This window comes from Vombatus ursinus, unplaced genomic scaffold (assembly GCF_900497805.2).
Source record: "Vombatus ursinus unplaced genomic scaffold, bare-nosed wombat genome assembly UNPS02014772.1, whole genome shotgun sequence".
Taxonomy (NCBI): domain Eukaryota; kingdom Metazoa; phylum Chordata; class Mammalia; order Diprotodontia; family Vombatidae; genus Vombatus; species Vombatus ursinus.
The window spans coordinates 15,083,109-15,104,509 of NW_020954550.1; the positions used below are offsets into that span (position 1 = coordinate 15,083,109).

Genomic DNA, 21,401 nt, shown 5'->3' on the forward strand with positions numbered 1-21,401 from the left:
AGTGCTATATAAATGTTGACTATTCTTATTATTCTATTCACAATGTTCATGGGCTTGATATAATCAGAACAATGTCACCCACAAATAGTACCATCTATAAGGAATCACTCTTCTATTTGTACTCTGTGCTGGATCTTTTCTAGGACAGTAACAAACACCTTTGGTGAATATATATGATCCTGTTTTATGTTTTTCTTGATGTCTAGTAATCTTTGTTGTTATTCTTATTGTTGACTCTTCTATGATTTTAACATATGTATTGGGGACACCTTGTTGGAAACTGAAAAATCAAATGCTTTCTTATAGTCAACAACCAATAAGCACAGTAGGACCTTCTATTCTCTACTCATTTCAGTAAATTATGTAATTATAAGGATGTAGTCTGCCTGTTCCCTTATTATATCCTTCATCAAGTATATCTTTCACATGTGTATAGGTATAGAGGTCAGCAGCTGACATTTTCACAGTAGGCTTTTCTTTCTCAAATATAAAATATGATTTTTTCCCCTAAGCATTTGGTAAATGCTCCATCTTTCAGGTTTCGTGAGACTTGATCTATCAACGTCCTCAAGGTTAGCACAGTTCTTTTTACTATTATTGTTAAAATTTCATATATTACATATATTTTTTATACATGTATATAAATATATAAAATCATCTTTGCAGCAGGGTTTAATAACTATTAAAAACAAGGTTCTTTACAGAAGAGGAAATAATATTGTATCAAACTTTTCAAATGACTCTCTACACTTATAAGCTAAAGCTAGCTGTCTCATGGTGTTAATATTTCTTAGAAATAAAGCTACTTTTTTTTTTTTTTGGTGAGGCAATTGGGGTTAAGTGACTTGCCCAGAGTCACACAGATAGTAAGTGGTATGTGCCTGAGGCCGGATTTGAACTCAGGTCCTCCTGACTCCAGGGCCGGTGCTCTATCCATTGCCACCCAGCTGCCCCAATAAAGCTCCTTTTAGAAAAATTTAGCATACTATTCAGTTAAAAGGTTTTTACTTTTAATTTGTTTGGTTCATCCTTAGAACGATATTCCAATATTGTAGGTACTTTTGATTCTATCAGTGTCATTGCACTCTTCTCCATTACTATAGAATGCAAATGCTTCATACCTTGAGTTAATTTCATTACTTCAGTTACAGAATTTGAGCTAGAAGGGACCTCATTGGACATCTAGTCAAATCCAAACAAGGAAATATAACTTTGTCCACACTGTTCTTAAGTGATTGGTCACCAAGACTTTATTTGAAGATCTTTAGTCAAGGGAACCCACAACTTTTTTTTTTAATAAGCATTTGCAAAGCATCTACTACATGCCAGACACTGTGCTATGTCCTTTACAAATATTTTCTCATTTGATCCTCACAACGAGAGGTAGTATTATTATTATTATTACCCTCATTTTGAAGTTGAGGAAACTGAGGCAGACAGCGATTAATTGACTTGCTTAGGGTCACACAGCTAGTTGAGTGTCTGAGGCTAGAATTTGAACTCAAGCCTTCCTGTCTCCAGGCGCAGGTATCTAACCATTGTACCACCTTACTTCTTGACATAGCCTAAACCAACCCACTTTTTTTTAAAAAAGAGATTTAAAGTAGTTTTATTACAGGGGATAGGACTGCTATAGACTTCTCTCTCTGAGTACTAGGGACTAGAGCTGGCTAGGAGCTCAGAGTAAGTACCCGGAAGGCAGGGAAGGGAGATGAGTGTCAGACAAGGTAAATCCACCTCAATCCTTCTTGACTCCAGGGGCCTGGGTAAGATTAAACAACTTGACTGCACTGGAAAGTGAGAGTGTAGAAATAGTAGGCACCTCCAGCTTCACCTTATCTAGGATGGTTTTCTTTATGGCAGCTGGGGAGATCTTATCTTGGTCAGCCATGAACTGTAGCTCCCTGATCCAGATGCAGGAGGCCTCAACAGCATTCATGAGTAAAGATCGAAAACCACCACTTTCCAAGAAGTGCAAACCATGAATGGTGGCTCCCCCAGGGGAGCAAACATTGTCCTTGAGCTGTCCTGGATGCTGCTCTGAGTCCAGGAGCATCTTAGCAGCTCCCAGTAAGGCCTGTGCACCCCAGTGGACTGCCAGTCTCCTTGGCAGGTCCATCTTCACCCCACCATCTGCTAGTACATCCAAGGCCATAAAGGCATAGGCAGGGCCACTGCGGCTGAGTCCTGTGACAGCATCTATCAGGTCCTCTTCTGCTTCTATGCACAAGCCCACACTGCTTATTAGCTGTTCTAGGAGTTTCCCATCCTCCACCAGGGCATGGGTATCAGTGGCATATACTGTGGCTCCTTCCTGGACCAGTAACAGGGGTGTTGGTCATACATCGAATGGTCTTGGGGGCTGGCTGGAATGCTGTCAATTTCTTCTCAATGAAGCTGATAGTGACACCAGCAGCACAGGGGACCACAATGTGTCTGTCCTTGATATCAGACCCAATCTCATCCAGGATGAAGAGAATAATGTGAGGTTTGACAGCCAGGAAGAGCACATCACTGTGCTGTACTGTTTCCTTGCTGTGGTGGGTGAGCTTCACACCCATCTTCCTGAGTGCAGAAACTGTAGGCAGGTCCGTATTGGGAGTGCTAGCCATTATCTTGTGGGAAGCCAGGATGCCCGCTGCAGTGAAGCGCCTGGTGAGGGCAAAGGCCAACGGGCTGACCTCAGTGAAGCCCACACTCATAGTCCTGAAGGCTGGAGCAGGCTTGAAGGAGAGCCCTGAGATGCAGCAGCTATGTGAGGTTGGACAGATCATTTCATTCTTCTCATCCTCAAAACCATCTCTGTGTTTATAGAACGGATTTAATCTTGGGAGTGGCCTCCAGAAATCATGATTCTTTTTGGTTCGTATTGCTTCCATACAGAGTTGCTTCTTGGAAATCACAGAATATAGCCCCACAGATGTCCGTAAAATTGATCCCACTCCTTACACAAGTACTCAAAATAACAACGCAAACATTAGGCACATAAGAGCTTACGTTCTACTGATGAGGTCTAGAGGTTTAGGCATGCTAGGACCCTGAGATCATGACACATGGGTCCTGCCCAAAAGAATTTGACCCAAAGCCTTCTTTCAGCCAAAGACAAGGTTTATTAAAGATCCGCCACATTAGCCAGACTCTTAAGGAATCTGAGCACCTGTGAGCTATTGGCTAGATTGTAAAAATCTGAGCAGTGGCTACATTATAACAATCTGAGCTAAACCAATCACTTTTGCATAGCTCTAATTATTAGTAAAATTTTCCTCATATTAAGCCTAAATTTGCCCATTTGTAATAATCTACAATTTGGCATCAAGAAGAAGGCAAGGCAAGGCGAGAAGCACTTATTATGTGTACCAGGAACAAGACAATTCGCTCTTCCACAAGACAGCTCTTCTTATCCCTCTTCACTATCTCTTCTCTAGGCTGTGTCCTTAATTCCTTCAATTAGTCTTCATATGGTGATATCAAGGACTTTCTTCTTATTCTGGATGCCCTCCTTTAGATGCTCTCCAGCTTATCAATATTCTTACTAAAATGTGACAACCGGAAGTGAATGCAATAAGGCAGATGTGGTCTGGGCAAGCAGAGCAGACTTAGTCCTGGTGGTTCTAGCTCTCTTTATGTGGCCTACGATCACATTATCTTCCTCAGTTATAATTATGCCAATATTAAGTCTGTAGTACAGTAAAACCCTCAGATCTTTTAAAGATGAACTGGGGTGGTGTCTAGTCACACTTCCTTCACCTTACATCTGTGATTCCAAGGTTAAAATATCTATCCCTATTAGACATCATCTTAATAGAGGCTCTCCAATTTTCTAGTGTGTCAAGGTATTTTTGAAGCTGGTTTCAGACTTGCAGCAGGCTAGCTATCCCTCCCAGTTCTCTCTCATCTGCCAATTTGAGAAGCTTACTATCTATAAGCATACTATCTATGCCTTATGCAAATCAGAGATAAAAATGAACTAAGCACAGATTCTGTGTCACTCCACCAGAGGTATCCTTCCAAGCAAAGATCAAACTATTGAAGATTATTCCTTTGGTCTTACTAGTCATGCATTTTAAATTTACTTCATTCTATTATTACGTAGCATGCATATATCTTTAACTTTTCCATAAGAATGCCATCAACGATTCTGTCAAATGTTTTGTTAAATTTTATTTTAATACTTGCTGTATTCCCTTGATTCATTAGTCTAGTAACTATGTAAAAAAACATAAATAAGCTTAATTTCATCTATTCTTTGGAAGCCATGCTAGCTAGCTCTGTGAAAAATACAATTCTTTAATTAATACATTCTAGAATCTTGCCAGGAATCAAAGGTGAACTCACTAGCCTCTAGTCTACAGACTTCATTCTGTTACCTTTCCCAAAATTAAAACATTTGTTCTACAATTCTTTGACTTTTATTTTCTATGCTTTAAATAATATTATTGATAATTTTTAATAACATCACTGTCACTTCCTAGTAATATCCTCCTGAGAACCTTCTCTTGTAATAAAGAAATAGTTAATCAAAACAAATTGACACATGGATTGTGTCTGATAACATATGATTCATTCCGTACCTGTAATTCACCACTGTTCTGATCAACATGTCTCAGAGTCAACAATGGCCAGTGCACTGAACTAAGTTTTTATATCTTTTAAGGTTGTTTTCTTTTACACTTTTCTGTGGTTATTATGTACGTTCTATTTTTGGTTTTATTTAATTAGTTCTGTTTCAGTTCATACAAGTTTTCTCAAATTTCTCTAAATGCTCTATATGGGTCTTTTCTTATCATATATATTCTTATGGCATATTCTTATTACTTATGACACTTTATTTAGCCATTCCCCAACTGATGAGAACTTACCTTGCAAAAAGTATTGCTATAGATACACATGTATATACAGTATTTTAATACATACACGTATAGCCTTTGTTTTCTAAAATACATTTTTATTGATTTTTTTTGGATTGCCTATATTTCCGCTTGAATCACTTTCCTTTCCCTTACAGAGAGACAATGCTTATAACAAAGAAAAATTATTTTAAAGAAATAAAGAGGAAGATAAAATATTCAATAAAACCAATCAACACACTGAAAAATCTGTTTTATGCAATGTACTATGCTCATAGAACCCCAACCTCTATAAAGAAGCAGGGGGAAATGTTTCCTCACATCCTTCTTTGAGGACAACTTGTTCTTTACATCTTATTACATTTGTAACACATGAAGTAATTGTTCTTTCCACATACAGTATTGTAGTCATTGTGTATATTTTTTTTTGCCTGGATATGTTTACTTCACTCTGTATCAGTTTGTGTTCATCTTCCTATATTTCTCTGCATTCATTATGTTTACCATTTCCTATAGCACAGTAATATCCCATTACATTCATGTACTACTACTATTTGTTTAGTCATTCTCTAATTGATGGGAACCACTTTGTTTGCAATTCTTTGTCACATAAGCTTTTTAATTGTTATTTGACTTCCTTGGAGTGAATGGCCAGTAGTGGTATCACTAGGTCAAAGGGCATGAATAGTTTAATTAATAGTTAATAGTTTTCAGTAATATCAAATTGTTTTCCAGAATGGTTAGACCAACTCACAACTTCACCAACTGTGTAGTGAAGTGTCTATTTTTTTCACAGTATTTCCAACATTGATTATTTCCAGCCTTTGTCATCTTTACCAATTTGACAGATATAACATAAAACTTCAGAGTTTTTTTTTTATTTGCAGTTCTTTTACTTTTAGTAACTTGGAGCATTTTCCCCAATAATTGTTAATAATTTGCACTTCATTTTTTCAAAACTATTTTGACCACTTATCAATTGGGAAATACATTCTTTCAAAGATGACCCATGGTCATCAGGATCCCAACAACAGTAACTGAGGTAGTAGCTTCCTTGTGTCTGCTCCTTCTCTCATTTCTGGAACTACAGCCTCTGGTGTAGTTGTCTCAGATGGGAAGATTAAGGTGTTCAAAAACAAAACAGTGCAGAATCTTGTAGATCACAGGAAGTAAAGAAGCAAAAGAAAGACAAGAACATTGTGCTGGTTAACGGCAAAAAGCTCCTTGTGAGTGTTGTAGGGAAAACTGTGGATGCCCCTATGCCACTTTTCTCAAGGTGCTGCCAGACACGGACTGACGCTGTATCTTCTATGATGCTACCTATGGGACTAAGGAGAGTAAGAAAGAGTACTTGGTATTCATCTCCTGGGATCTTGAGAGTGTATCCTTCAAGGGCAAAACAATTTATTTGAGCTCCAAGGACGCCATCCAGAAGCTGAACCAGGACCAACCACAAATTACAAGCAAATTGCTTCAAGGAAGGGAAGGACCACTGTACCTTGACCAAGAAGCTGGGGAGCAAATTCAGTGATCTCTCTGGAAGGGAGACTATTGTGAGCCTCCCCTGACTCCCACCTGGAACAACAGTGGTCCCTGAACTGCCCAAACTGAGGGGGTGGGAAGGGAGGATGCAGGGGGAAAAACAGGTTGCTCCATTTCTGCCAGGCCAGAAAAATGGAGAGATCCTAGAAGGGGAAGCATGATTCCTTCACTCCTGCTAAACTGCCCTCTGATCTTCCTCAGCCTTGCCCCAACAGTTCTGAACTTCCTAGACTGCTTTTGATTTTATGGTTCTTCTTGGGTTGAAGCATACCAACTCCTCCCCTTCTCTAAGGATTCAAAGGTGGAGGCTGTATTTTTAAAAATAATCATCCCCTCTTTCCCTTGACACCCCCAACCCCTTCTCTGGCAACTTCTAACCATGATAGTACTTTTGTGCTTGTTATTTTTGGGTATAAATAGAATATTGTGGAGATGAGCCCCCCCATACACAGGCCAGCTTCTTTCCCCCTTGGCTACTCATGTGGAAGCAGCATGAATAAAAGGAAAGTTCAATTTAAAAAAAAAAGAAAGAAAAAAAGATAACCTATGGTGACTCAACAAGGACAGCTAAAAGTTCTTTCAGCACCCCAGAATATAGTTCATCTGGGTCAGATGACTTGAACTAGTAAAGGACAATTGAGTACTCACTATCTCCTCACTTATCTTGATCATCAATTCCCTTTTAGTCATTCTTTCTTTTCCACTCAAAAGATCTTTATCCCTGGCAAAGAAAACAGAAGCAAAATAAACACCTGCCTTCTCTCTATCATTGGTTATCATTGTCCTATCCATCCTGAGCAGCACTTTTATCCATAGGACCAATTATTTTCCTGGAACCAAAAAAAATCATCATCTCATAAGCAGCTATCTTCTTAGTTATGAGTTACAGAGTTAAGAAAAATCTACTGAACTAATTTTGCTATATTACCATAATTCTAAAATACAAGTATAAATAATTAAAAAATAACACAAACTAATCAAAATTAATATGCTATTTTTGAGTAGAAGGTGGTATGTATGTAAGGAGTACATTTTATCTAGTTAGTACAGGACAATGATGAGATCAGAAATGTGTGTTTGATTTATGTCTTCATCAGTTAGGTTTGCAAAGAAAACGAAGTTCAACAGATTGTGCTTCTCCCAATTCGAGAGTCACTTCCTAAGTTTTATTACTGGTTACAAGGAAAACAAAGTAAATGAATGTAGATAGTACCTTGAAATTCATCACCATTACAGCAAAAGCAACTTAAAGATACATGTGAAATACAGCATATTCATTATTCAGGGCTATGTAGAAAAAATAAGAAATATTTTACTTCAACAGTAACTGTCTAAAATATTACCATTTTAGAAAATGGTAGCACCATATGACAGTTTTAGTTTAGGACTATACCAAGCATTAGAAAAATCTGATAAGCTATAAAGAACTTTTCAAAAATACAGAGTCCCACTACAAAAAAAAACATTTATTATAAAATTATAACAATAATGGGTTTTCTCAAGATATAGGAAAATGGCTCACCAACCCGATGCAGGCAAAGAGATATTGGGGAATCATAGTCAAAATGTGTTTTCCTTAAAGATGATTGGCATTGTGTTGCTAAGTTCACAACATTCTTTCACAATGGTTTAAGTTCACAGAACTGTAGAGAAATACAGAGTGTGCTTTCTTTCTATCTAAATACAGAGATAGCTGGTGGCTGAGTGGATACAATGCTCGAACAGGAATCAGGAGGATCTGAGTTCAAATCCAGCTTCAGACACTTACTAGTTGTATGACTCTGGGCAAATCACTTAACCCCTGTTTGCCTCATTTTCATCAACTACAAAATGGGGATAATAGCACCTCTTTCCCTCTCTCCCTTCCAGGTCTATCTTTCTTATATAGGCGGGAAATAGAACATCCACCCACAGATCCTAACTCAATGGTGAAAACTATGTAAACTTTGACCTGCTAGTTTACCCCTCCTTAGGCAGCCTGATGGTTCTCCCTGATCCTAGGGGTCTACCATCCTAGTGACAGACTTCGTATGAACACCTGATCAACTTCAAGTCTACTGAAGCTTAGAACTCCTAAACCCAAGGCATCCACCAGTCTTAGCTTCCTCCAGAAGCTGAGATCATAGGCAGGTATGAACACATGAGGCTACAGTGTTTTTTGTACTACCTACATTTGTGTCAGAGAAAGTACATAGTCTATGGCAGTGCTTCTTAAACAGTGGGTTGTTGTGACTTCCAGTTTAAGAAGCGCTGAAGGAATTGTGAGTGGAAAAAGTTTAAGAAGCCCTGATCTATGGTATGGTAGTCTTTCTTATGAATAATAAAGTGAAAAATTGTGTTCAGGTACAGGTTTGTATGGGCTGGATTAAATAGTCTCCAAGATTCATCCCAACTCTGAGTTTCCATGAGATTTTTTAACTTCAAGTGGTTCCTTTAACTTAATTTTAAATGAATGACAGAAAAGGAATTTAATTTACATAAATATGTAAATACTGTTACTGAAAAATTCTTCCTATTTCTACTAGAATAGTACCTTAATAAATGAAATTATGTTGCTCTAACTGATGATAGTTGATGCTTGCTCACTATTTTTCACTTACACATCCAGTAAAAGTTGCAGTTAAAAATTTCAATGTGAACATTCATTTATTTCCCAAGTCCTTCTTAAAGAAGGCAAAGGTTAGGAAGAAAAGGAAGTATACGTATGAAGTAATACTAAATTGTTGCATTTTCCCCTCTGAAACCGCACCTATATCCAATTTTCAATGGTATAATTACATTGCTGTTGCTAATTATATCTGTGTGGTATATCCTACATTCAGCATTCATTATAATGCTAATGCTGTCTGTGTGGAATTTAGAAAGATAACTGGACATTTCATAGTTTGAGATACTGGCATTCTTTCATCAATGCTTATTTGCATTCTCATTAGTATGCATGAGATTTTCATTGAACTTTAATACTCCTACTGGCACACAACATACTAAAGTGAGCTTGCAAATTAAGACTCCCATTAATCACTAAACATTACCAATTTTTTGTTTTTTTTTAAGGGAAGACAGAAGAGGAAAGCAGTAAAATCCTGCAGGAAGCATGCAATCACTGAGTCTTCAAAGGCATTGAAAATGACTGATATCCTTTCAGAAGCACCGTCGACAGGAGCTGAGGAGGTAAATGAGACATTCTATTGCTAGATACAGTAGGTGACCACTTAGAATTAAATTACAGAAAGATTATCAGTAGTCTGCATCTGTGCAATATTACATTAGGAATGTCTATTGTTCCTTTTCTTAAAGGGAATGAGAAAATGTAATATAGTGAAGGAGCCTTATCACCTAAAAAGTCATCTTTGTTAATGGACATTCATAAAGGATATCTCTTCTATTTCAAAATTTACAAAAATACTTCAAAGAAAAGATTTTCAAATAAACTTTGTATGATATGACACTTTTTCAAATATGACTCATAGTCACTAGAAGTTTAGTGTGGGCTTTACCTGAGGATGTTTTTGGGATATGATCTACAAAATATCCTCACCTCTACTCCCCCACCCCCATGCTATATAATGGAGAAACATGAAAGGAACTTTTTCCAAGTCCCCTAGATAACTATTTGTCTACATATACATACATATAGGTATATGCATATATATTTGTGTACCTATTATGTATTCTTCCAAGCATGAGAAAAGAATCTTCAATTAAATGCAAAATTAGAAAGGAGAGATTAATAAAGTTGAAAGTAAGGAAACTATCGAACTAATAAATAAAATTAAGAGCTGGTTTTATGAAAAAAAACCCCAATAAAATAGATAAACCTTTGGTTAATTTGATTTAAAAAAAAAGAAAACCAAATTACCAGTATTAAAAATGAAAAGGGTAAATTCACCACCAATGAAGAGGAAATTAAAGCAATAATTAGGAGCTATCTTGCCCAATTGTATGCCAATAAATCTGATAATCTAAGTGAAATGGATGAATATTCCAAAAAAAAATTGTCCAGATTAACAGAAAAGGAAATAAAATATTAAATGACCCCATTTTAGAAAAAGAAATTGAACAAACTACCAATGAACTCCCTAAGAAAAAATCTCCAGTGCCAGATGGATTTACAAGTGAATTCTACCAAACGTTTAAAGAATGATTAATTCCATATAATTCCATATAAACTATTTGGAAAAATGGGCAAAGAAGGAGTCCTACCAAATTCTTTTTATGACATAAATATGGTGCTGATACCTAAACCAGGTAGAGCCAAAATAGAAAAAGACAATTATAGACCAATTTCCCTAATGAATATTGATGCAAACATTTAAATAAAATATTAGCAAAGAGATTACAGCAATTTATCATGAGGATAATACATTATGAACAAGTGGGATTTATATCAGGAATTTAGGGATGGTTCAATATTAGGAAAACCATCAGCATAATTGACCATATCAATAACAAAACCAACAGAAATTATATGATTATCTCAATAGATGCAGAAAAAGCCTTTGACAAAATACAGCATCCCATTCCTATTAAAAACACTACAGAACCTAGCTTTAGCAATAAGAGGAGAAAAAAACATTAAAGGAATTAGAATAGGCAACAAGGAAACAAAACTATCACTCCTTGTGGATGACATGCTGGTATACTTAAAGAATCCTAGAGAATCAACCAAAAAACTACTTGAAACAATTTACAACTTTAGCAAAGTTGCAAGATATAAAATAAACCCACATAAGTCATCAGCACTTCTATCTATTACCAACGAAGTCCAGCAGCAAGAGACAGAGAAATTCCATTTAAAATAACTGTAGACAATGTAAAATATTTGAAAGTCTATCTGCCAAGACAAACCCAGAAACCATATGAACATAACTACAAAGTACTTTTCACACAAATCAAGTCAGATCTAAACAACTGAAAAAATATCAATTGTTCATGGGCAGGTCAAGCTAATATCATAAAAATGGCAATTCTACCTAAATTAATTCACTTATTAAGTGCCATACCAATCAAACTACCAACAATTATTTTAGAGAGCTATAAAAAACAGTAAAATTTATCTGAAAGAACAAAAGGTCCAGAATATCAAGGGAATCAATGAAAAAAAATTCAAAGGAAGGTAGCCTAGCTGTACCAGATCCAAAACTATATTATAAAGTGGCAATCATAAGAATTGTTAGTACACAAGACACAGTAGTCAATGACTATAGTAATCTACTGTTTGAAAACCCAAAAGACTCCAGCTTCTGGAATAAGAACTCACTATTTGAGAAAAACTACTGGGAAAATTGGAAAACAGTATTGCAGAAACTAGGCACAGATCAACATCTCACACCCTATACGAAGATAAGGTCAAAATGGCTACATGATTTAAACATAAAAGGGTGATATCATAAGCAAATTAGGAGAGCAAGGAATAGTTTACCTGTCAGATCTATGAAGGGAAGAATTTATGAGCAAACAAGAGACAGAGAACAGTATGAAATGCAAAATGGATAATTTTGATTACATTAAATTAAAAAGTCTTTGCACAAACGAAATCAATGCAACCAAGATTAGAAGGGAAACAGAAATCTGGGAAACAATTTTTATAGCCAGTGTTTCTGATAAAGGCTTCATTTCTAAAATATATAGAGAATTGAGTCAAATTTATAAGAATACAAGTCATTCCCCAATTGATAAATGGTCAAAGGATATGAACAAGAAGTTTTCAGATGAAGAAATTAAAGCTATCTATAGTCATATTAAAAAATTCTCTAAATCACTATTAATTAGAGAAATACAAATTAAAACAACTCTGAGGTATTACCTCACACCTATCAGATTGGCTAATATGACAAAACAGACAATGATAAATGCTGGAGAATAAGTGGGAAAATTGGAACACTAATACATTGTTGGTGGAGTTGTGAACTGATCCAACCATTCTGGAGAACAATCAGTAACTATGCCAAAGGGCAATAAAACTTTGCATACTCTTTGGTCCAGCAATACCATTACTAGGTCAATATCCTAAAGAGATCATAAAAAGGGGAAAGGACCCATATGTGCAAAAATATTTATAGCAGCTCTTTTTGTGGTATAGAAATTGGAAATTGAGGGGATGCCTATCAATTGGGGAATGGCTGAACAAGTTGTGGTATATAAGTGTAATGGAATACTATTGTTTCATAAGAAATGATGAACTGGAAGATTTCAGAAAAACCTGGAAAGACATGCATGGACTGAGGCTGAGTGAAGTGAGTAGAACCAGGCGAACATTGTATACAGTAACAGCAAAATTGTGCAATGATCAACTGCTAGACTTAGCTCTTCTCAGCAATACATTGATCCAACACAATTCCAAAAGACTTGTGATAGAAAATGCTGTCCCCATTCAGAGTAAGAACTATGGAGTTTGAATGAAGATTGAAGTATACTATTTTCACTTTGTTTTTTGTTTTTTTCTTTCTTGAGGTTTTCCCCTTTTGTTCTGATTTTTCTTTTACAACATGACTAATGTGAAAATATGTTTAACATGATTGTGCATGTACAACTTACATCACATTGCTTGCTGTCTTGGGGAGAGGGGAGGGAGCAGAGAAAGGGAGAAAAATTTGGAATTCAAAATCTTACAAAAATGAATGTTGAGGGGCAGCTAGGTGGCACAGTGGATAGAACACCAGCCCTGAAGTCAGAAGGAACTGAGTTCAAATCTGGCCTCAGACCAAACACTTGACACTTACTAGCTGTGGGACCCTGGGCAAGTCACTTAACCCCAACTGCCTTAAAAAAAAAAAGAATGTTGAAAACTATTTTTATACGTAACTGGAAAACATTAAAATACTATTAAGTGCAAAAAAAAAAGAATGAGAAAAGAACATGATTCCTTGTGAAAGTACCCTTGTGGAATATCAAAACATATATGGAATGAAGTGTGAGAACATCTGTACCTTTCCTTTAGGTATTATCACAAAATGCGACTCAGGTAGTAGCTTAGAATGTGACACTGAATATTTTGCAGCTTACTGTTCTTTTAGAATAACATACCACTAGAACTGCTACTTAGAATAAATGTCAGTAAGAGAGTAATTCAAAAGCTACATAGAGCTCCTTGAGTACATTTGTGGCTCTCCATTAAAATGAATTAATTTAAAAAGCACCGGCTATGTGCCAGGAGTTGTGTGAACCAGCCCCTGATCTCAAGGAACTTATTTGGTAAAAAGTCTATATCTGTATGTTTACTTATTGGTTTGAAAACAACGACATACTTTAGACAACAATCTATTAGCCTTAGAAATGAGGAAATGATAGTTTAGTTTGGGTCCTGCCTCTGCTCTGCCAGTTCCAGTTCAACAGCCCAAAGCACAAAGTCCCCAAAATGTGCCTAAATGAGTCATCCTTTTTTTGGTGATTACTCATATTTGGAAAATCTCTCCCTCCCACCTAATGGGGTAGCTGAGGCCAGGCTTCTCTCCTTTCTCTTTCTGTTCTTTCCGGTCCATCATTCCTTTAAGGTCAGACCCTCTTTGTTTTTTTAGGTGACAATTTGCCATTCTGATAAACTCAATGTACTAATATTCTAGTGGAAGAAGGATCATAGACTTCAATGCTTTCCTTTCATTTTCTATGTGGCAAGTGTATATTATAATGAAGACCTTTTAGAAACAATAAATAACTAATATTAATTAATGAATGCTATAAATATTTTTGTACATGTGGGTCCTTTCCCCTTTGGGATATCGACCTAGTAATGGTATTGCTGGACCAAAGAGTATGCACAGTTTTATAGCCCTTTGGGTATAGTTCCTAATTGCTCTCCAGAATGGTTGGATCAGTTCACAACTCCACCAACAATGCATTAGTGTTCCAATTTTCCCACATCTTCTCCAATATTAAATAATAATATAATATTAATAATCAATATATTGTATTAACTTGTATAAAGAAAATGAAATAATAAAAACATATCAATCAATAAAGATCAGATTAATGGTAAATGACTTACATCATCTGAAATATATGTATATACATTGCCCCTCCTGGTAGAGAAGTGGGTCATTATAGGGGCAAAAGACTGAAGCTGCTGTCAGAAATGTGATAGCTGACTTTGCTTAACTATTTTCTTTAAAACAATGGAAGGTTCTATCAGGGAGGCATATTGGAAAATATCTGTGACATAAAAAACTCAAAAGTCTTCATTAAAACATGTATGTATAAATAAAATTTAGCTCTTCAAAAAGTTGTATTCAATTTTTAAAATGACTTGTTTCAAGAAACAGGGGTTCTTAACAATTAATTCTTAAGCAGAGATTTTTCACTGTTTTTGTAATGTGAACCCTCTGTCTATAGAAACTTGAAAATGTTTTTAAATGTATAAAATAAAATTCATAGGATTAAAAAGGAAATCAATTATATTGAAATATAGTTATCTCTCCTGCTATCATTAATCTCTCTCTCTCTCTCTCTCTGTCTGTCTCTCCTTTTTAAAATTCAAGTTCATAGACCCCATGTTAAGAACCTTAGTAGAAAGGATGTCAACCAGTTCACTAGAGTACCTGACTAGATACTTTACAGGTAGTTCTGAGAGATTAATGCTAGGATGCTCTATGCTGTACTAAAGACTATTCCTCCTCTGAGAGCAGGATCTGCCACTGGAAATAAATGGAGAATCGTGATATGAAGATCTACTTTCTTGCAGTACCCTGTCATCTCAATGTGAGTCATTCTCAATGGAGAAATAATTCAAAGCCATTCTACTTAAAGATGGTAGGGACAGGAGAAGATAAAGACATTGCTAGTTTTTCTCAGGCAACCTGGTTAGGCTGAAGGAATAGAAAAGGAACTCTGGGTGAGAGATCAACCTGATTTCATAGATCCTTAAACAGTAAGCAGGCTTACTGGAAAGACAGAAACTGGGGAAAGAGGGCCAGATTATGAATATTCATCAATGGAATAGATTAGATATGGAAGACCACAAGAAATTAAACATAGTAGCATGGTGTTTCATAAGCCCAAAAATTTCAACCCAATGGTAGTAAGAACTCACTATTCAACAAAATATTGGGAAAATTAGAAAGCAGTCTGGCAGAAATTAGATTTTGATCATGTCACATTTTAAGGGCCAAATAGATTTAAAAAGGTCAAATAATAAACAAATGGAGTAGGAGAGAACTTTTACATCTATGGATAAGGGAAGAGTTCTTGAACAAGGATAAAGAAGATCACAGGAGACTAAAATTGACAATTTTGATTACATAAATTTTAAAAGTTTCTGAATAAATAATGCAATGTAGTTAAAGTTAGAAGGTTAAAGCATTTACTAGAAAAAAATCTTTGCAGCCAATGTCTGATATTCAAGATATACTCATACAGAGAACTGATTCAAACATATAGGAACAATAACTATCCTCCGATAGAGAAATGCTCAAAGGGTATGAAGAAGCAATTCTCAAAGGAAGAAAAGCAAACTATCAACAGCCAGATGAAAAAAAAATGCCCTGAATCGTTAATAATAAGAAAAATAGATTTAGATATAAAGGCCAATAATATAAGCAAACTAGGAGAGCACAGAATAGTTTACCTGTCAGATCTATGGGGAAGGGAAGAATTTATGACCAAATGAGATAGAGAACATTATGAAATGTAAAATGGATGATTCTGAAAAGTTTTTGCACAAACAAAGCCAAAAGCAGAAAGCTAGGAAACAATTTTTACAGTCAGAGTCTCAGATAAAGGACTCATTTCTAAAATATATAGAGAACTGAGTCAAATTTATAAAAATACAAGTCATTCCCCAATCGATAAATGGTCAAAGGATATGAACAGGAAGTTTTCAGATGAAGAAATTAAAGAGATCTATAGTCATATAAAAAAATGCTCTAAATCACTATTGATTAGAGAAGTGCAAATCAAAAGAACTCTCAGGTACCACATCATACCTATCAGATTGTCTAAAATGACAAAACAGGAAAATGATAAATGTTGGGGAAGATATGGGAAAATGGGAACAGTGATGCATTGTTGGTGTTGTGAACTGATCCAACCATTCTGGAGAACAATTAAGAACTGTGCCCAAAGGGCTATAAAAATGTGCATACCCTTTGACTCAGCAATACCACTTCTAGGGCTGTATCCCAAAGAAATCATAAAAATGGGAAAAGGACCCACATGTACAAAAATATTTACAGCAATTCTTTTTGTGGTAGCCAAGAACTGGAAGTTGAGGGGATGTCCATCAGCTGGAGAATGGCTGAATAAGTTGTGGTATGTGAATGTAATGGAATACTACTCTGAAATGATGAGCAGATGGACTTCAGAAAAATCTGGAAAGACTTACATGAACTGATGCTGAGTGAAGTGAGCAGAACCAGGAGAACATCATATATAGTAACAGCAACATTGTGCAATGACTAACTTTGATAGACTTAGCTCCTTTCAGCAACACAAGGATCTAGGACAACTCCAAAAGACTCATGAAGGAAAATGCTATCCACACCCAGAAAAAGAACTATGGAATCTGAATGCAGATCAAAGCATACTATTTGCTCTCTCTTTTTTTGTTTTGTTTTGTTTCTTCTTTCTTGTGATTATTCCCATTGGTTCTAATTCTTCTTTATAACATGACTAATGTGAAAATAGGTTTAAAATGAATGTATAGGTAGAGCGTATATCAGATTGCATGTCGTCTTGGAGAGGTGGGAGAGGGAGAAAATTTAGAACTCAGAAAAAACTAAAAGTAAGTAAGTTAATAAAAAATACAAATTAAAACAACACAGGTTCTACTTTATACCTACTGGAATGGCAAAGATGATTTAAAAAAAAAGATAATGAGAATTACTGGAAGAATTGTTGGAAAATAGACACATTAATATAATCTTGGTAGAAGTGTGAATTGGTTGGGCAGCACAATTTGGAACAAGTAAAACAATTTGGAACTTTGTTCCCAAAATCATTGAACTACATATTCCCTTGGATCCAGTGATACCCTGACTATACCTATATGCCAAAGGGATCAAAAGAAAGGGAAAAGGGGCTATTTATATAAAAATATTTATGGTAGGTCTTTTTGGAAACTAAGAAGGCACCCATTAATTGGGGATGGCTGAACAAGTTGTGGAATATGAATATAATGAAATATTACTGTGCTACAAGAAATAATGAAAGGGGCAGTTGCAGAAGAACCAAAGAAGACATGTGAAGTGATGTAGAATGAAACAAGCAGAACCAGGAAAACAATTTAAATGATAACAAAAACATTTGAAAGACAGGACTCTGTTCAATGCAGCGAGCAACCATAATTCAGAGGATTCCTCATGAAATATGCCTGACAGAGAGGTAATGGACTTAACAGAGTTAGAGACATAATTTTCAGACATAGTTAATGTAGAATTTTATTTTGCTTAACTTCATATTTGTTACAAGGGTTTTGTCTTTTTTTCCCTAGTGGGGTGGAGTATTTGGGAGGAAGAGGCAGGGCCTAGATAGAGTTGTTTGCCCATACCCCAACCAAAGCAAAAAAAGAGGAAACAAGAGAAAAAGGGAAAGAAAAGAAAAAAGGTATTGAATATGTGTGTGTGTGTGTGTGTGTGTGTGTGTGTGTGTGTGTGTGTGTGTATGTAGGAAATGTGCAAAACAGAAGGGTCAGAAACACAAACAAGACAGTTGTGAAAGTTACATGTTGACTTTATTATACACTTAAAAGGAAAAGCAATCTGTAGGAAATAGGTTTGCTGGCTTATGTCCAACCCTTTTTAAATTCAATTTTGTATACAGAAATGCTAATTCATCTGATGTTTAAGTTCAGAAATTTTTTATATTACATATATTTATAAATTATTGCCATTTCATGAGAAATCTTTTACAACAAAATAAAGCAGTTAAATAAAACTAATGATATAGGGACATCATCTGAGAGCACATGCAACATTTCACATCTGTAGCACCAACCCACCTCTCTATATTTTTCAGATGAACAGAAATCTATTTTCCCTCTCTCCCACTCCATTAAATACAGAATTTTTAAAAAGACCCAAGAACTCTGATTAATGGAATGTCCAGCTATGATTCCAAAAGACCAATGATGAACTATGTTTATACTTCCTAACAGAGGTGATAGACTCAAGGTTCTGAATGAGTACTGGCAACATGAGAGATTCTTTTTTCTTAATTATACTTAACTGTTATATGTTTTTCTTCATTTTTACAATGGGGTGAGATTTGGGAGGGAGAGGACAACTGGGAATGGCACCGCCCTCCAAAAAAAAAAAAAGAAAGAAAAGCAGGTCATTGAAACATTTTTTTTTTAGATGCACAGAAAGGCACAGAAAGTTAAAAGGAAACAAACCAATGGGGAAGTTTTGAAAGTTACATTTGCATTAAAGCCACCAAATGTCAGTGTATTTGATTTAATTTGGATGGTTTTATCAAGTTCCTAATGGAATTTTTTTTGCCTCTTCATCCTCTACACTTATGTTGGCACATAAGCTCCAATTATCTTCTTTCTCCAAATACTAATTTTGAGTACTTCAATATGAAATGACTCATCCATGAAATAATTTTTTTATTGCCTTGGTTAAAATAAAACTAACCCTTCAACTCCTCTTTTTTGGATCTACAAGGAATGCATATGAGCCATCTTTGTAACTTTCTTATTTCCTTTGGTCTTTTTTGTAAAAAGAACATAAAGATTGACAAGATTCAGTTCCTTCAGCAGTATGTTCACCTCTTGGCCAGTGCACAAGGATCTCACATTTAGAGTATCAAATCAAGTTACAATGCATAGGTGGTCTAAAAATTGATATTTAGACTCTCTGCCTCCTTTCTATTACTCTGCCACAGCCTTTGCAGAATTGGAAAGAGGTTGCATAAGATTGAGGGTCATTTTCTGTTTTTGTTTCATGGTTTGCCACTGTCAAAAAATTCATTGCTAAGTGTCCTTTTTACTGGTTATATGACTCTCTGTACTTAGCTAAGGTGGTCCTCAGAAAGCAGGCTCAGTCTGTTGCTATGATCATACTCAAAACCTTTGCAGCATGGCAAAGATGCTGCCAGAATTTATGCTATGTGGGCACTACCTTTGTGAACCCATGGTCACCTGAAGCACCAAATGAGGTACTGGAGTAGGATTTGGTAGGGAGGTGAAGAATACGGTTGGAAGGCTCCTACATTGTCAAATATCACTGGGTAGAGTAGGTTTACTTGATTCTTTTCTTTTTTTTTTAATAAAAGGGAAGGCTAATAGTGGGGTAAGTATATCTAGAAATGATCTAGATATCAAACCAAAAGGCTTATAAACAAAACTTTTTAAAAGAATGTTTTTAAAAGCTCAGCTTGTAGTCAAAAGTTTTACCTCTCAAAATGAAGAGTTTGGAGAAAAAGAACAAATCAGACTGTAGTTACATATGTCTTTTTTATTCCTCTTATATTTAAACCATTCTTGTTGCATAGTTTACAAAAAGAAAAAAAAGTACCTTCCCATTCCATTGGAATATCTCCTTCTCTGTAGTCTACTTCTTTCTTATCTCTTGCTTCCACGAATCTTCTTTCTCGCATAGTTTGTCCTACAAAATATACAGGGAATATATTTAGAATAGGAAGTAGCAGCCCTGGGAAATACCTTCATATGACATAATGTTAATTACTGTCATCTAATATGTCACCATTAAGGATACTACAACAAGAAACAAAGTTACTGTCAAATGGACAGGTAGGTTTTTATCTAGAAGTAGGGATACAAATTGGATCAGTTTCAAATTTCAAAATGCTATGGAAAAAAAGACTTCCCTCTTCACATAGGCAAATAAAAAGAACTTACATGAAACTTTGGTAGAAACTTTTGTTTGAAAATCTAGGTACTGTACATAATAATAATAGTTCTGACATAATGCTTCCTTCAAAACTCGAATTTTTTCCATTGTAATTAATTTATCAGGGAATGTTATGGGCATAACATTAATTTGCAGTTTGCTTCTAAATGATTTCTTTATCTTGACTTCCCATCCATGTTCTTTACATAACAATGCCTATCACAAGGTAGCTAAGAGTGGGGTGTTGCAAATCTGTGACTAAAAGGGGGTGACAGTGTGGCAGTCCCAAACAGGACTTCGCAGCCTGTTCTCTTTTTGTATCGTTAGGTTCTCATTTCTGATCTACTAGAGATGCTCCATCCCTTGGGGGATTTCCAGGCTAATGATTGGTGGGGAGCCAATCAGGTAGTCAATAGATATTTGTTAAGTGCTTACTTTGTGCCAAGCACTATGCTCAGCACTGGAGATACTAAGAAAGGCAAAAGAGTCCTTGCTCTCAAGGGACTCACAATCTAATGGGGGTGACAAAAGGCAAAGAAATATGTATAAACAAGCTATTTATAGGATAAGTAGGAAATAATCAACAGAAGGAAGGGACTAGAATTAAGAGAAATCATGAAAGGTTCCCTGAAGAAGGTAGGCTTTTAGCTGAAACTTGAAGGAAGCCAAGAAACTCAGGAAACAGAGATAAAGGGGAAGATCCTTTCAAAAATAGAGGGACAGCCAGTAAAAATAATCAGAACCAAAAGAGGGAGTATCTTGTTTGTGGAACAGCAAAGAGGACAGTGTTACTGGATCAAAGAGGATGTGGTAGGCTATAAGGTACAAAAAGACTGGAAAGGTGTGTGTGTGTGTGTGTGTGTGTGTGTGTGTGTGTGTGTGTGTAGGTTATAAAGGGCTATGAAGATCCACCAAACAGAGGATTTTACATTTGATCTTGGAGGTGATAAGGAGCCAGGTATGTTATTGAGTATAAAGGTGACATAGTCAGACCTGCCCTTTAAGAAAATCACTTTGGTGGTTGAATGGAGAATGGACTGGAGTGAGGAAAGACTTGAAGCAAACCAACTCACCAGCAGCTATTGCAATATTCTAAGCATGAGGTCATGAGGGCCTCTATCAGTGATGGCACTGTCACAGGACAAAAGGAGGCCTATTTGACATACGATACAAGGGTGAAACTGACAGGTCTTAGGAATAGATTGGATATGGGGCAGAGGAGAAATAG

General features: G+C 35.9%; 1 protein-coding gene and 1 pseudogene across 2 annotated transcripts in view; both read right to left on the minus strand.

The window, feature by feature from the left end:
- NDUFAF2 (NADH:ubiquinone oxidoreductase complex assembly factor 2) overlaps window positions 1–21,401 on the minus strand; it is a 226,227-nt gene that overhangs the window by 71,021 nt on the left and 133,805 nt on the right. For both annotated transcript variants that reach the window (XM_027863488.1, XM_027863486.1), the window contains exon 2: window positions 19,838–19,927. In XM_027863488.1, coding sequence (XP_027719289.1) covers window positions 19,838–19,927 — 90 coding nt within the window. The remainder of the gene's footprint in view (window positions 1–19,837; window positions 19,928–21,401) is intronic.
- LOC114044163 lies at window positions 1,739–2,741 on the minus strand (annotated as a pseudogene).